This window comes from Dermatophagoides farinae, unplaced genomic scaffold (genome assembly GCF_024713945.1).
Source record: "Dermatophagoides farinae isolate YC_2012a unplaced genomic scaffold, ASM2471394v1 contig3, whole genome shotgun sequence".
NCBI lineage: Eukaryota > Metazoa > Arthropoda > Arachnida > Sarcoptiformes > Pyroglyphidae > Dermatophagoides > Dermatophagoides farinae.
The window spans coordinates 65,291-78,988 of NW_027461518.1; the positions used below are offsets into that span (position 1 = coordinate 65,291).

General features: G+C 36.0%; 2 protein-coding genes across 2 annotated transcripts; one reads left to right on the forward strand and one right to left on the reverse strand.

Annotated features, from left to right (window-relative positions):
• Window positions 1-3,173, reverse strand: LOC142597989 (uncharacterized). Its single transcript, XM_075734975.1, has 3 exons — window positions 2,893-3,173; window positions 1,606-2,622; window positions 1-31 (listed from the first exon to the last, which is right to left on the reverse strand). Exons 1-3 carry the CDS (start codon window positions 3,171-3,173, stop codon window positions 1-3), a joined length of 1,329 nt encoding a protein of 442 aa, XP_075591090.1.
• A 3,372-nt stretch (window positions 3,174-6,545) lies between these two features.
• LOC142597990 (uncharacterized) lies at window positions 6,546-13,129 on the forward strand. The gene is made up of 2 exons (XM_075734976.1): window positions 6,546-8,910; window positions 13,095-13,129. The coding sequence occupies exons 1-2, from the start codon at window positions 6,546-6,548 to the stop codon at window positions 13,127-13,129; spliced, it is 2,400 nt and encodes a 799-aa protein (XP_075591091.1).
• Window positions 13,130-13,698: the final 569 nt, after the last annotated feature.

Consider the following 13,698-nt stretch of genomic DNA (forward strand, 5'->3'; position numbering starts at 1 on the left):
CTATGCCGCCGAAGCATCTTCAGATAATAAGCTATTTAAAGCGTAAGAGAAAATATTTGTGCATAACGTATTTGATACTGTTAGCAGTTCTGGCTGCTTTTCAAATCTACTCATTTTTTCTCGACAAATTTCACTCGTATTCGTTTAAATTTTTCACTAATTATCCTATTGAACTCCAAGTCAATATGTTTAAGTGGACGGCTCAAAGCGCTTGTAAATCTTCTACTTTTGCAGACATAATTGGAAAATCTGCTCAAAACATTGATCAGTGTAAACAAATAGTCGAGAAAATAAATAATACAAGCGTTTTGGCAGCACCAAGAAAACTCAATGATTTGTCCTTAAACATAAAATCACTTGGTTTCATGTACTTCAATGCGCAGAGTGTTATGTACGGCACAATAGCTACATTCATTTCTAGCATAATATCATTATTGGCTTGTCTTTATTCCATCTTCCTAGTAGCCAAGTTCATTAAACAACCAATAATAGCCAGAGCGAAACTTCTAATTACTTCAGCAATTGTAATAAGTGTGTTAAGCGATATTTTTCAGCCGGTATTATATGCCACTATAACTGGTTCGATATCTCACCCAATTTTAGATGTAGATGGCGTTTCTGCAATTAGTGCAGAAATGTTAAACACGCTCAGCACGGGATACATTTTTTTTACTGTTATCCAAGTTTTAGCTGCGATATTAAAAATAATACTGTATGTTTTAATAACTAAATTGCCAACTATAGAAGACACTTATCACTTACTTAATAAAGTTCACAATTTAGAAAGAGACGGAGGATCTTACGCTTTACGTAACAAATTTTCAGATTACAGCTTTGAAGAGTTAATACTAGCAGCAAGTAAACCCACCCCCAATTTCAAAAAAAAAAATTTGAAAGATCTTTATGTTCACAAATATTCAATTGACGAAATGTCCTCTCATTCATCTGATTATGATGTATAATTAAATAACATTTTGCAGTTTTCTATATCGAGCAGGCTTGATTATTCGTGACAATATGTGGTAAATATGATACGGAATCCATGCGCCGAGCGTAATTAAAACAACTTTGATCGTGAATGCCTTGTTCAACATAAAATCGATATTAAATATGTCTTTTAAAAATACAATACTAACTGTATAAAGCGAGATACTTAGAGTTAAACTGCTTATAATAAGTTTATTCCAAGTTTCAACTCCACTTCCTATGTTTAAAAGCTCTACAAATACAAGCGATGTGAATACGATACTAACAAAATTCACTAGTTCGTTTTCAAACAATAATAAAGAAAGCAACATTATCATCGAACCTTGGTAAATACTCAAGATTAAGATTTTAGCAAATCTTAACTCTTTTAAAGTTCGCAAATCATCGTTACTGTCTCGAATATACAATTCTGGGAATGAATAAATTGTTTCTCTTTCGACATCTTTGTCAGACAGCTGGGCAAACCCCGCCGCCATTGTGTAGTATGTAGAATATCCAATTAGTAACCAGCTTTGGAAAATTGGGATCGGCGTAAAATAAAAAATGACGCTAAAGTAGATCTGTATTATTCCAATGATAAGGCCGCGGTGAATGATAAAACTACTTAGTTTGTGAGACCTAAATTGCGCTAAACGACCATGATATAGCAAAAGAGGCTTCAGTTGTTTAAACGTATGTACACTCACATCAGAAATCAAGGCAGCTTGACGCCCCTCCTTACCCTCAATTCCAATTCCACAATGCGCTGCCTGCAGCATAGGAACATCATTACCGCCATCTCCAATCGCACAAATTCGCATTTTTGGCAACAAAAATTTAATTATCTCAACTAGTTCCTTTTTTTGGTATGGACTACATCTTGTGAATATAACCGCACGTTTCGAATAACAAACCATAATAAAGTTTGATAATATTTTGCGGTAATAATCTTGTGTCTTAGCAAGATGATATAATCTATTGATTAAATCAATGACGAAACTGTCAACACAAATCACGCAATTTTTTGAACGATGTCTAGATAATTGATAGATTCTATAGACAAAGAATTCTAGATCTTGGCACGTAGCTTGCGTAAACTCAAAAAAAATATCAATTCGTCTTTTAAGACTGGACGAAGTGGCAATTGATAAGGCAGTTTCAAGCTTGTCTCCTGTTAACATCCATACTTTTATTCCAGCTTGAATTAAGCACTCAATCGTTTGCGGTACTTCTAATTGCAACTTGTCGTCAACGGCTGTAGCTCCAATCAATTTGAGATCACAATCTAAATATTTGTCTACTATTTCATCTATTCGCGTTCCTCTATTGCTCATTTGCATAATGGCATCGTCAAATTCTTGCTTCATAGTTTCATAATAGTACGGTGAAAGCTCTTTATATGCGTATACCAGATTTCTCAAACCTTGGCGACTTAGTGTCTCTAATGATTCTTGCAACCAATAATTAGGCTCGTTGCTAAAAGACGAAATCACAGTGTCAGCACCTTTGACAATATAAATAATTTTTTGTGAAACTGGATCTTTCACTATTACTCCCATTCTTTTTCTCGTACTGCTAAATTGGAACGTCTGGAGGACATTTACAGTTGTGCAGTACTCTTTTTTTGGATTTATAGTATATTTCAATGTCATATGGCTAATAGAATGCTCAGTGAGACTTAAGCCGTTTTCGCTACACCAATTCAGCAGAGCTATTTCGTCTGGAGAACTCGCTTGATAAGATATTCTATGTGTAGAATCTTCCCTCGCAACTGGATAAACTCCGTGACAAAGCGCAATGCATGTAACAAAATGCCATAATGATGAGTTCGCTCTAGCGTCGTAATCAATCAGTGATTGCAGATGAATGTTTTCAAAATTCAAATGAAATATTTCACGTTTCAAATTTATGTAATTATTATTAAACAAAAGGGCGGCTAAAGACATATCGTTTTGCGTCAACGTTCCCGTTTTATCTGTAAGTAAAATGTCAACACGTCCAAGTTCTTCATTTATGTCAGAATTTCTCACTTTTGCTCCGTAAAGTTCGTGGTCATTTTCTATATAATATTTATACACAAATTTCGCTGTGTCTAAATTAACTCGAAGAGAGATAGGAATGATACATGTAAGTAATAGGATGAATCTAATAAAGTAAATTGCCGATCTTGACGAAATTGGACGCGATAGCGTTAATAGTAATGACATTATTATCAAAATAAAGACTAATATTTTGCAGATGTGGTTTATCTCTTCGTAGAAAATCATAACTTTTTTTTTTGATGTTTCTGATTGTAAAGAAGATTTCATGTTCTGTCCAGTGTAAATAGATAATGCAAACACAGGCCCCGAAGTCACGACAACGTTACCCCAAAGCATATTGATCAGAGAAATTCGCTCAACGACAGTTTCATTTTTAGAATTAGTGTATGTACACTTGCCTTCAAACTCGTGAATGTTCGAGTTTGGTGCTGGAATCTCGATGACGCCTTTCATATTTGTCCATTCTGCTATGTTCGTTGATTCTGTTGTAGCCAAAGCATACTTTAGTTTCCAATCGGTTTCTCCATCAAGTTGGTCAGTTCTCACGAATGTAGAACCTACGCCGTTTAATGTCTTCAATAACAAACAGTCGCAAGGCACTCTGTCCCCTGAATGTAAACGAAGAATGTGTCCTACCATTATTTCTTCGGAACGTATAAACCTGTAATGAACAACATTGTTTATGCTAGTTTGTAACACCTCGTAGGAATGATTGTTTATTATTTTGTCTCGTTTATAACGTTTTAATTCGTCTAAAAATTCTGTACACAAAGACAGAATAACCACAAACGCTAACGGGATTGCAAAAGTATAAAAAGATCCAATCATTAACTGTGGAATTAGCTGTGAACACCCTACTATTAAATAAAATAGATTAAAGAAATGACGAAATTGGTTAAATAGCGAATAAGGTAGGAACGACAGCCATGAATAGCGCATGTTGTTTACTGTGTTAGGGCCAGCAATGTACTTGTGACTGTATTTAAAAGATATTTCATGCCCTTTAGCTAAATCTAAGTTATTTGACGGAAAGTACAAGTAAGATTCTTCGTTTAATTGTTTTTTGAATCTAAAACTATAAAAAAACTTGATTAGAAAGTCGAACATTCTTACTATTCGGCCTAGAAAAATTATTCGCTTTGCTGTACTGTACATATTTTAGCATACAGCTTGTCATGAATACATAATATACTAACAAACTATGATTTAAATATGGAACTGAACTTATTTAGAATAAGTGCAATAATCAAAGTGTAATTTATTTTCCAGCAGCATTTGTTGCAAACTTATACTTAAATATTCGAGATTAAATTTTACATAAAATGTAAAAATAATAAATAATAAATCTTTTGGTTGAATCTAAATTTTACCAATGATGATTAAGCGATTAATAAAGGTTTAAGCCTTCAACAGTGCATGTTGATCATGGTGCTATTTTGAAACGTACGTGCATGTTTGATAAAATATTTTGTTATGGCTGGTAAAAGCGATCATAAAATTACATACTTAAAAAAAAATGAAGTAACAACGGTAAACATCACTGCCAAAGCGAAAGCCAAAGAAGAAGTTGACGATAAGGTTTATAATGTCGAAAAGTTATATAATAATTTCGAGGAAACCGGCCTAGCACCCCCGTTGCCGGATAACCCATCAATTTCACGGGGCAAAGCTCCAGTGTTAGTCGAGCCGACTGGTTACGCTACTATTTCCTTTAACAACGATGCATTAAACGAGGAAAAAAACGAAGAATCAAGAATTAATCAATCTGATCCCAATGCGTATGCAAAGTCCAAAGAATATAAATATCAGCTAACTGATGAGCAATTCAACAAATATGCAAAAGATATCAAAAAAACTGACTCTGAATATGTAGTTATGACTGCGTACGGCGCGATTCCGCTGCCTGACGAACTTTTGGATTCCCTGCCAGAAAAATTTGAGAAATCGCACATAGTCCACGAGCATCAAAAATTTGTTCCAAAACAGCGTGTGTACAATAGAATTGTGGATGACGAAGTTATAGTGAAAAACCATCACTTTTTCAACATTCCGAAGGCTGCTATTGTAAATAAAATAGTTCCCGTGCTCGAAGACAATATATGTGAGATTCCGAAATACAGATACAAAGAAACAAAACGGAATAACATCATTGAATTGCCCGCTGGTATTAATTATGTTGAAACTCCTATTGACGTTCATCTTAAAAAACCTCCAAAGCTTGTTCCCGTCCAAGAAGAAATTATCATTAAACGAATTATCAAAATGACCAAGCCTGTCGTTAAATCTAAAATTGTTGAAGTTCCGGTTGTGGTTTACAATGACGTTGAACACATTATTGAAAAGGAAGTGCCTTTCTACGTACCCAACTACGTTGAAAAAGTTATCGACATTAACTACAAGCCTGGCATGAAACTACCTACGCCAAGTGGAAAGATATACACGAGCATTCCAGACGAGAAGTCGATCCACGAATATGTTGAACTTATGAATCAATACGAAAAATCCAACGTTGATAAGAGCCTTATTTTCACAGAAGATGGAGTTGAATGCAGAATTTCAGAAACCGACAACATTATTCTAGGCAAAGACGGAAGCCCTGTGTTGAATGTCGATAACAAGCCTATACAATTGTCTGAACTGGCTTCTCCAGCCATGACAACCGGAAACATGAATATATATAAGGAAGGCGACACCATAAACCTAACCAATGTTACCGATGGACAGATATACTTAACTACGTCAGCGAGTGATTTCAAGACGATCAAATTTGCAGAAGACGTGGATATCCAAATCCAAATGGTTGAAATCGACCCTGATTCCTGTACTAAACTTATCGATACCGCCAACTTACCTGAAGTTACTAAGAAGATTATAAAGTCCAAACCAATTCACTATATACCACCTAAACTTCTGCAAGTCGACCAAACTACTGCTCCTCAAATGCATGATACAGCCCACGATTTTTCTTCAGCCGGACTTTTAGACGGAAAGAAGGTCACTAAAAACGACATCCCAACGTACATTGCTGAACATAAAGACGGCATATACCCAGTTCCGCTTGACCCGATTACTAGAATTGATTCGCCAGTAATAAGAGCAGTCAACTGCCACACAGACGGAAATGTTAAAGTTCTGACTAAATGCGGTGAGATCCAGCAGGACTTGGTTTTACTTGCTTCGTGTTGTCAACCAGAAAAAATTTTAAGCCCGCCCTTCTCTAAACACAAAACAAGCGTTCCGCTCGACGAAGAGGGTCACGCTGATTATAAAAAAATACAAGACATACAACAAAAATATAAAGAACACAAAAATGTAATTGGTAACCCAACTATGAAGGGAAAATCAGATTAATCTGATTCAAATTCATCTCCCAGCGGAAGATAACATCTTATGTGTGTGATTTCGATTTATAACAAATAGGTACCACTTTCACTCAAAGTTGCGGGATTCAAAAAAATTTTAAGAGAGTCTTTTTCATCATATAAATCCGGTTTTATTTTAATTTATAGAAAACATTATAATATTCGTAACTGCAGTATGAATGTGATTTCAAGCAAGGAATGTCGTGAAAAATTCATAAACTTTTTCACAGCGAGAGAACACATGTTCTATCCTTCTTCGCCAATAAGCATAGAATCTGACAAGACTCTCCTTTTCGTAAACGCAGGAATGTGCCAATTCAAAGACATTTTTCTCGGAAAACTTGCATTAGGGTCTGAGTTGAGAAAATTGAAGCGGGTGGCAAATTCACAGAAATGCATTCGCGCTGGTGGAAAACACAACGACTTGGAAGATGTTGGAAAAGACGTTTACCACCACACTTTTTTCGAGATGTTGGGAAACTGGTCTTTTAGAGACTACTTCAAAGAGGAAGCCATTCGTCTCGCCTGGGAGTGTTTTACACAAGAGTTTGGAATCAAACCTGAACGGCTTTACGTAACTTACTTTGAAGGAGACGAAAAACAAAACTTAAAACCTGACCTCGAAACCAAACAAATTTGGCTTAAATACCTTCCTGAAGATCACATTATCCCCGGATCTGCTGCGGACAATTTCTGGGAAATGGGCGACGTTGGTCCCTGTGGCCCGTGCACAGAAATTCACTACGATAGAATCGGCGACCGGAACGCGGCGAATTTGGTGAACAAAGACGACCCTAACGTATTGGAAATTTGGAACCTAGTATTTATGCAAATGAACCGAGAAGCGAACGGACAACTGACTGAACTTCCTGGCAGATGCGTCGATACGGGTATGGGGTTGGAACGACTACTGAGCATATTAAATAACGTTACGAGCAACTACGACACCGACTTGTTTATACCGATTTTCGAGAAAATCTTTTCCTTGTGTTCCAACTTAGCTCATAAATACAGCGGAGCAATAGGCGACGAAAAAAACGCCGAAATCGACATCGCTTACAGAATAGTTGCAGATCACATGCGAGCTGTTGTTGTCGCCATATCGGACGGCGTTCTGCCTTCAAACGAAGGAAGAGGATACGTCATAAGACGTATTTTGAGAAGAGCTGTTTATGCTGGACAAAAACTCTCAAACTCAAACGTACCATGGCTGTACGAATTAGTCGACACGATTTCTGATATCCTGGGTTGTGCTTTTCCCAATTTAATAAAAACCAAAGATAATATATGTAAAATAGTCTTGGAAGAAGAAAAACAATTCTTAAAGACGCTTTCTATCGGGTTAAAGCTTTTCAACAATTCCGTTGACAAACTCGCGACAAACGTCCTAGATGGCAAAACACTTTTTAGTTTGTTCACGACTTACGGTTTCCCAATCGACCTTTCTATCAACCTTTGTAAGGAAAAGGGAATTGTACCGAACCTTGATGAATTCCACAAGGAAATGGCGCTACATGTGCAAGTTAGCAACGCCAAGAGTTTCGCTGCTGCTGAAGAACTGATCAAACCAGAAACCCTACACTTTTTAAGTGAACAACTGCAAATCCCCCCCACTGATGACTCTTTCAAGTACGACGTAAACGAACACAACACTGTTATGGAAAACGCCAAGTTATTGGCTATTTTGAAAAATGGAAATTTGTGCAACGTTGCAAAAAAATCCGACGAAGCCTATTGGTTTGTATTTGACAAAACCAATTTCTACGCTGAAAGTGGTGGACAATTATCAGATATGGGTAATTGTCGTTCTACCAGTGCTTTAGCCACCATTGAAAACGTTCTGCTACACGGATCGTTTGTTTTACACAAGATTCTGGTGACTGACGCGACTTTTGAAACTGGAAACCTCTATTCTTTGACTGTCGACTACGAACGACGTTTCCAGCTTTCCTCTCACCATAGTGCAACTCACGTACTTAACAACGCGTTGCGCCAAGTGCTAACCTACCCTTTTGAACAGAAAGGAAGTTTAGTAGAGCCTAACCGGCTTAAGTTCGATTACGATGCTTACGAACCTTTTTCAGACGCAGCTGTAAAGAAATTGGAAAATGAAATGCAAAAGATGATTGACGCTGAACTAGATGTCTTCACTGAGGAAGATGAGAAAAATAAAGTTATCAACATTCCAGGACTTCGATGCGTCTTTGGAGAAAAGTATCCCGAAATAGTTCGTGTTGTTTCAATCGGCGCCACACTGAGTGAACTTTTAAACGACAATATATCTGCTTTTTCTTACTCCGCCGAACTTTGCGGAGGAACTCATGTCAAAAACACACGAGAATTGTCACGCATCGTTTTAACAAATGAAGAAAGCGTTTCTAAAGGAATTAGAAGAATAACAGCTGTTTGTGGAAAAGCTGCTCAAGACGCCATAGACCTTCACGAACAATTAACGAATGATATTTCAACCATTAAATCTAATAAAAACATACAAAACGAGGATACACTCAAGTTCAGAACCGCATATTCTGAAAAACTCGGTAACTTGTCACTATTGACCAAGAGGCTTTTCAACGCCACTATTATCGAATTACAAAAAAAGCTTGCCGCCTCGAAAAAGAAAAATCTTAATGAACTGAAAAAAAAAGCAATCGAGTACTGTGACGCTCTCCAGCTCAACGAAGTGCCTTATGTTGTAGCTGTTTTCCCTGAACAAACTGATAACTTCAAGATATTAGAAGAAATGGTAGCCAGACTCAAGACACGAACTAACCTGCCTATCTTAGCGTTTGCACAATCCGCTTCTGATCTCCTTTCCATAATTGTTTCTAATTCTGAGAAATTCGACGCTAAAGCCATAAAAGAGCACTTGTTTGAAGGCAAAACAACGCGTGGAGGAGGAAACAAATCTATTTTCCGAGCCACCACTTCCAATTGTTACTTCAGTGATATTTCGGACAAGATAAACGAAATTTTCGTGTTAACTGTATAACCTTTTTACAACCTATGCACCCGGCAATCTCGGGTTATTTTTTAACTACTAGAGATTTAATTATATTTAAATATGCCACGCAAAATAAAAATGTAAGCGGATAGTCAATAATGACTCAACAATCAGAGAAAAACTTTTCTAAATCGTTATTTACGTTGATTGTTGAAAACGCTCCCATTCACTACGAGACGTATGACTATTATCGGATTTTCAGTCAATGTAAGTTTGCTGCCAACTGAGTTTTAGTTGGAAATCTCAAATTAAGCAATATTAAATTCTCAGCTTCCAACAATGAACGTCGAGTTTTCATATCGTTCACTTCCCCCAAGTCGTTGGAAAAAGCTATGATAACTTTAAACAACAAAAATTTAGAAGAAAACGCTTACTATAAATGGAAACTAAACTATACTCAATCAACTATAAAACTATTGAGCATGCTGAAAGCCAAAGCTGCCAGTTCAAAATCTGTGACGGCGAACGAAAAAAAAAACATTCAAGAACATATCAAACGCAAAGAAATTCTCGAGGAAAAAAAGGAAAAGTTATCACAGCTGAGGCAAAACAGAGATCTAAATCGTAATGTAGAAGCAACTCAAGAAACAAAGCTCGATTTATTTACTTACATATTGAATCTTAGAAAAGAAAAGTTAACTTCAAGCAGTTCAACTGAAGATGCAATCAGTTATTACAGTGAAATTTGGAAGAAACTACCTATTCAAATTCCTTTTAAAAAACTAAATGAGCGGTCTGTTCAAAATTTTTTATGTGATCTCTAACGTGTAATAAAACTTGTGCTATTTTTGTTTGTACTGGTCAGGAATCACCAACATGAAATCTCACAAATATATTATTAGTATACTTACGCTGGTTGGCATTCAAAGCCTTGCTAGAATACCGACTTTGTGTGAAAGAGACAACCCTTGCGTGGACGAAGCCGAATGTAAAATTGACCCTAAAGCTCCAATAATTGGAAAACCTTTTTGTGTTTGTCCAAAAGGTATGTTAACGTGCAATTGATTGCTTTTAGGTTTCTCTGGAGACGGGAAGAAAGAAGGCACAGGATGTTTAGACATAAACGAATGCCATACGGAAACACATGACTGTCGACTTGATAGTGAATTATGTCATAACACGCATGGTAGTTTTGAGTGTAGATGCAAACCAGGCTACAAATTTTCTCAAAAAACCAATCATTGCGAAGACATTAACGAATGTTTACTTCCAACAGCATGTGGAAACGCAGATGCTAACTGTGTAAACACTCCAGGATCGTTTGTTTGCACATGTAATGATCCTAAACTGATTTTCGAACACGGAATTTGCCGCTTACGAAATGCCTGTATAGATGAGAATGCCAAACTGAACGTTTGTGATCGGAAGAATGGTATCTGTCTGAATCGTTTTTCAAGTACGGAGTGTATTTGCAAGCCTGGGTTTAGATTAGGTGAAGATAACTTTTGCGAAGACATTGATGAATGTGAATTAAACACTCACAACTGTCCTATACATTCAAAGTGTGTAAACACCATAGGTTCCTACAGATGCGAATGTTCTGAGAAAGACGGATGGGAAAACGCCGATGACTTTACCTGCAAAAACTTAAACGAATGTGAAAAATATCCAGATGTTTGCCCTTCTGGTTCTGACTGTTGCTTGGATCTGGCTCCACCATACAAATATGTTTGCACAGAATTACTGACTACCAATGAAGGAGCCATGGGTTTAATGGAAACTAAGAGTAATCTCTTATTCCCTCTTACCCTTTTGCATAATGTAAAGCTTGACTTAGGAGAACGAATTGCATCGCTTCCAGCTATTAACCCTTTACTATTAAAGTCATCTGCGAACCCTTTTGAAGTTAAACCAGTGATAAACGCGATTGGCTTTAAGGATCGGCAGCTTGGAGCGCTTCACGAAGTGCTTTTGAACAAATATATTGAAACAATAGCACATATCATCCCTATCATCACAGGAGCTGACGCAGGTAAAATTTGTCCAAGAGGTTTTGCAGATATTAGAGAAAATAAGCGAAAAACCACGTTACGACAATTCCCTAATGTAGTCATGATGTTTATGAAGAATGTGAAAGCTAGTCTGCCCATTGATATCGAATCCCTTACTAAGATAGACCCGACTTTGGTTTCAGAAGGTATAGGTGCAAACATTCAAAATCTCGCTGGAACTCTGGCAGATTGGACTAAGATTTTGACGAGCATCCCAGCTAACCTTGATTCTGCAAGCGAAGAAATGGTTCAGCACATTAACTTCAAAGACGACATTAATGGCGTTCTTAATGTCATGAACCGAGCCGCTTCGCCAATCACCGACGCGATCAGTTTTCTTCGATTGATAAACCCAGCTGAAGTTGCTAGCGGCTTAGCTGGCTTATTTACTACAACTTAGATAAATAATTCAGTAACAAGAAACAAATTCAAGAGCTTTATAATATAAATATCTTATGTTAAAAAAAGTTTAATAATTTAAGAAAAAAGTTAGCAAACTAAAATCTAAGGCGCTTACGTAAGAATACGAGCTCTCTTTCACACTTGCTTTCTGGAGCTGACAAAAACTTTTCTTTGAGAGCCTTAGCAATGTCAATCTTGAGCTTTTGTGAATCTTCTCTGGTGACGATGCTTGCGTTACCCAGTAAGTTGTTGATATCTAATTCTTTTGATAAAACATATCTAGTTGGCATCAAGTGAGCGTAGTTAATGTTCTTTAAAAATACTTTTACGTTGCTTCTTCTTTCGATTTTCTCAGCTCCCATTCTTTTAGTAATTTTTTTAGGGGATTGAGCAAGTCCTAACACGAAAGCGTGTGGAAAAGTTCTGTATTTGTTTCCAGAGTTGTATGCAGAAATTACAACGCATTTCTTACCGGCCATGCGGCCTGCAAGAGCAATGCAAATACGTCCTGTTTTGAAGATTTTTTGAGCAGTCGCCATACTTGAATTAGAGGTTGTATTCTTTTTTATTAAAAATGTTTTGTCTCACTCTAGCAAATTTTTCTTGTTGTAATTACAATTTGCTTATTTTGAAAAACCAAACGCTACACTGGCCTTATTGGCTTTTATTTTTTAATAGAAAATACAAACTTGGCATGAAATAAAGTGCGAAAAGTTAGTATTTTAAATTAGCTATAAATCATCACTCGGTGTTTTAATTACAACACGGAAATCGTAAAAGGTTAGTTATTATATTGTTGAAAAGTGCTACGTGGCAGTTGATTTTATATTTTTTTGATGTAAAAATTTTCAGCTTAATTACTTTTATTTGTAATTTAATGCTAGTTTTATCTTGCTTAGTATAATTATTTTTAATTTATAAAGCGCAACATCAGTCGTCTTGCTCATGTATTTTTTAAAATTAGCATGACTGCAATTAGTTACTTTGATTCTTGATTATGTATTTGTTCATGAATGTGTAACAAGTTTTTTTCGTGTGTACCGAAAATTATTCAATTATACACTACATATGCATTAGCAATTGTCAACGACATAAATATAAAATTTTATCAACGATATGACTCTTTTCCATACTGTGAAAATTGAAGTTTAGGTATTATATCATAATTCAAGATCGGCACACAAATATTAGGCAATGTATAAGTTTTTTCAGGCATAATAGAATCACAAAGAAAGCGAATAAACATATCTCACGATAGATACCTACTCAACTTTTATTGATATTTTTGCTATATGCAATCACTTAACTTTTCAAACCGCATATTTAGCGGAATTATCGCAATTTGAAACAATCGGCCTTTGAAATAAATTTGAAAAATTAGATGAACGCATTATTTTATTATTAATATAATAGATTCCACAGATATAGACATCGGATGCTTGATGAGGAGGCGATAAAACATACTTTACTCGACATTGTATATGTCGGAATTCTTTTTTGTAAAATTTCGAAATCCGTAGATTTTAGAAGTGTTTTTACGCATACGTTGAGTTGTATTAGCAAAATTGACAATTCAAAAATACGATCAGAACACGATCTTTGTGAACTCAATACGGACATTTTTCACGAATATATCAAAGGTTATTATCTGGCTGGTAGCGATTTATTTCGCGAATACACTTCGGCCTTAATTAGTTATCACGAGTTGACTAATAAATGTTCGTCCGCTGATAAACTCGAATTGAACGAAGAATTGAAACGTATCTGTTTGAAGTTGTTAGGAAATCCTTTTTTAATTACTTTTGCCCGCACTGACGGTTTTTCAGTTTTAGATTACATTAAAGAAAGCAACGATTTAAAAATCGACTACAATCATTTAAATTTTTTTTTCCAAGTCTTAAGTAAATTATACAAGCAAGATGAAAACAAAA

What these genes read in the sequence shown, in the direction of transcription:
- LOC142597989 (XM_075734975.1), bottom strand. Translation starts at nt 3,173, where the DNA reads ATGTCATTACTATTAACGCTATCGCGTCCAATTTCGTCAAGATCGGCA. An exon ending in ATGTCTTTAGCCGCCCTTTT is followed by an intron (nt 2,623 to 2,892) that starts GTTTAATAATAA and finishes GCATTCTATTAG; the next exon opens with CCATATGACATTGAAATATA. An exon ending in GGTCGTTTAGCGCAATTTAG is followed by an intron (nt 32 to 1,605) that starts GTCTCACAAACT and finishes CGCTTTAAATAG; the next exon opens with CTTATTATCTGAAGATGCTT.
- LOC142597990 (XM_075734976.1), top strand. Translation starts at nt 6,546, where the DNA reads ATGAATGTGATTTCAAGCAAGGAATGTCGTGAAAAATTCATAAACTTT. An exon ending in CGCATATTCTGAAAAACTCG is followed by an intron (nt 8,911 to 13,094) that starts GTAACTTGTCAC and finishes CCGCATATTTAG; the next exon opens with CGGAATTATCGCAATTTGAA.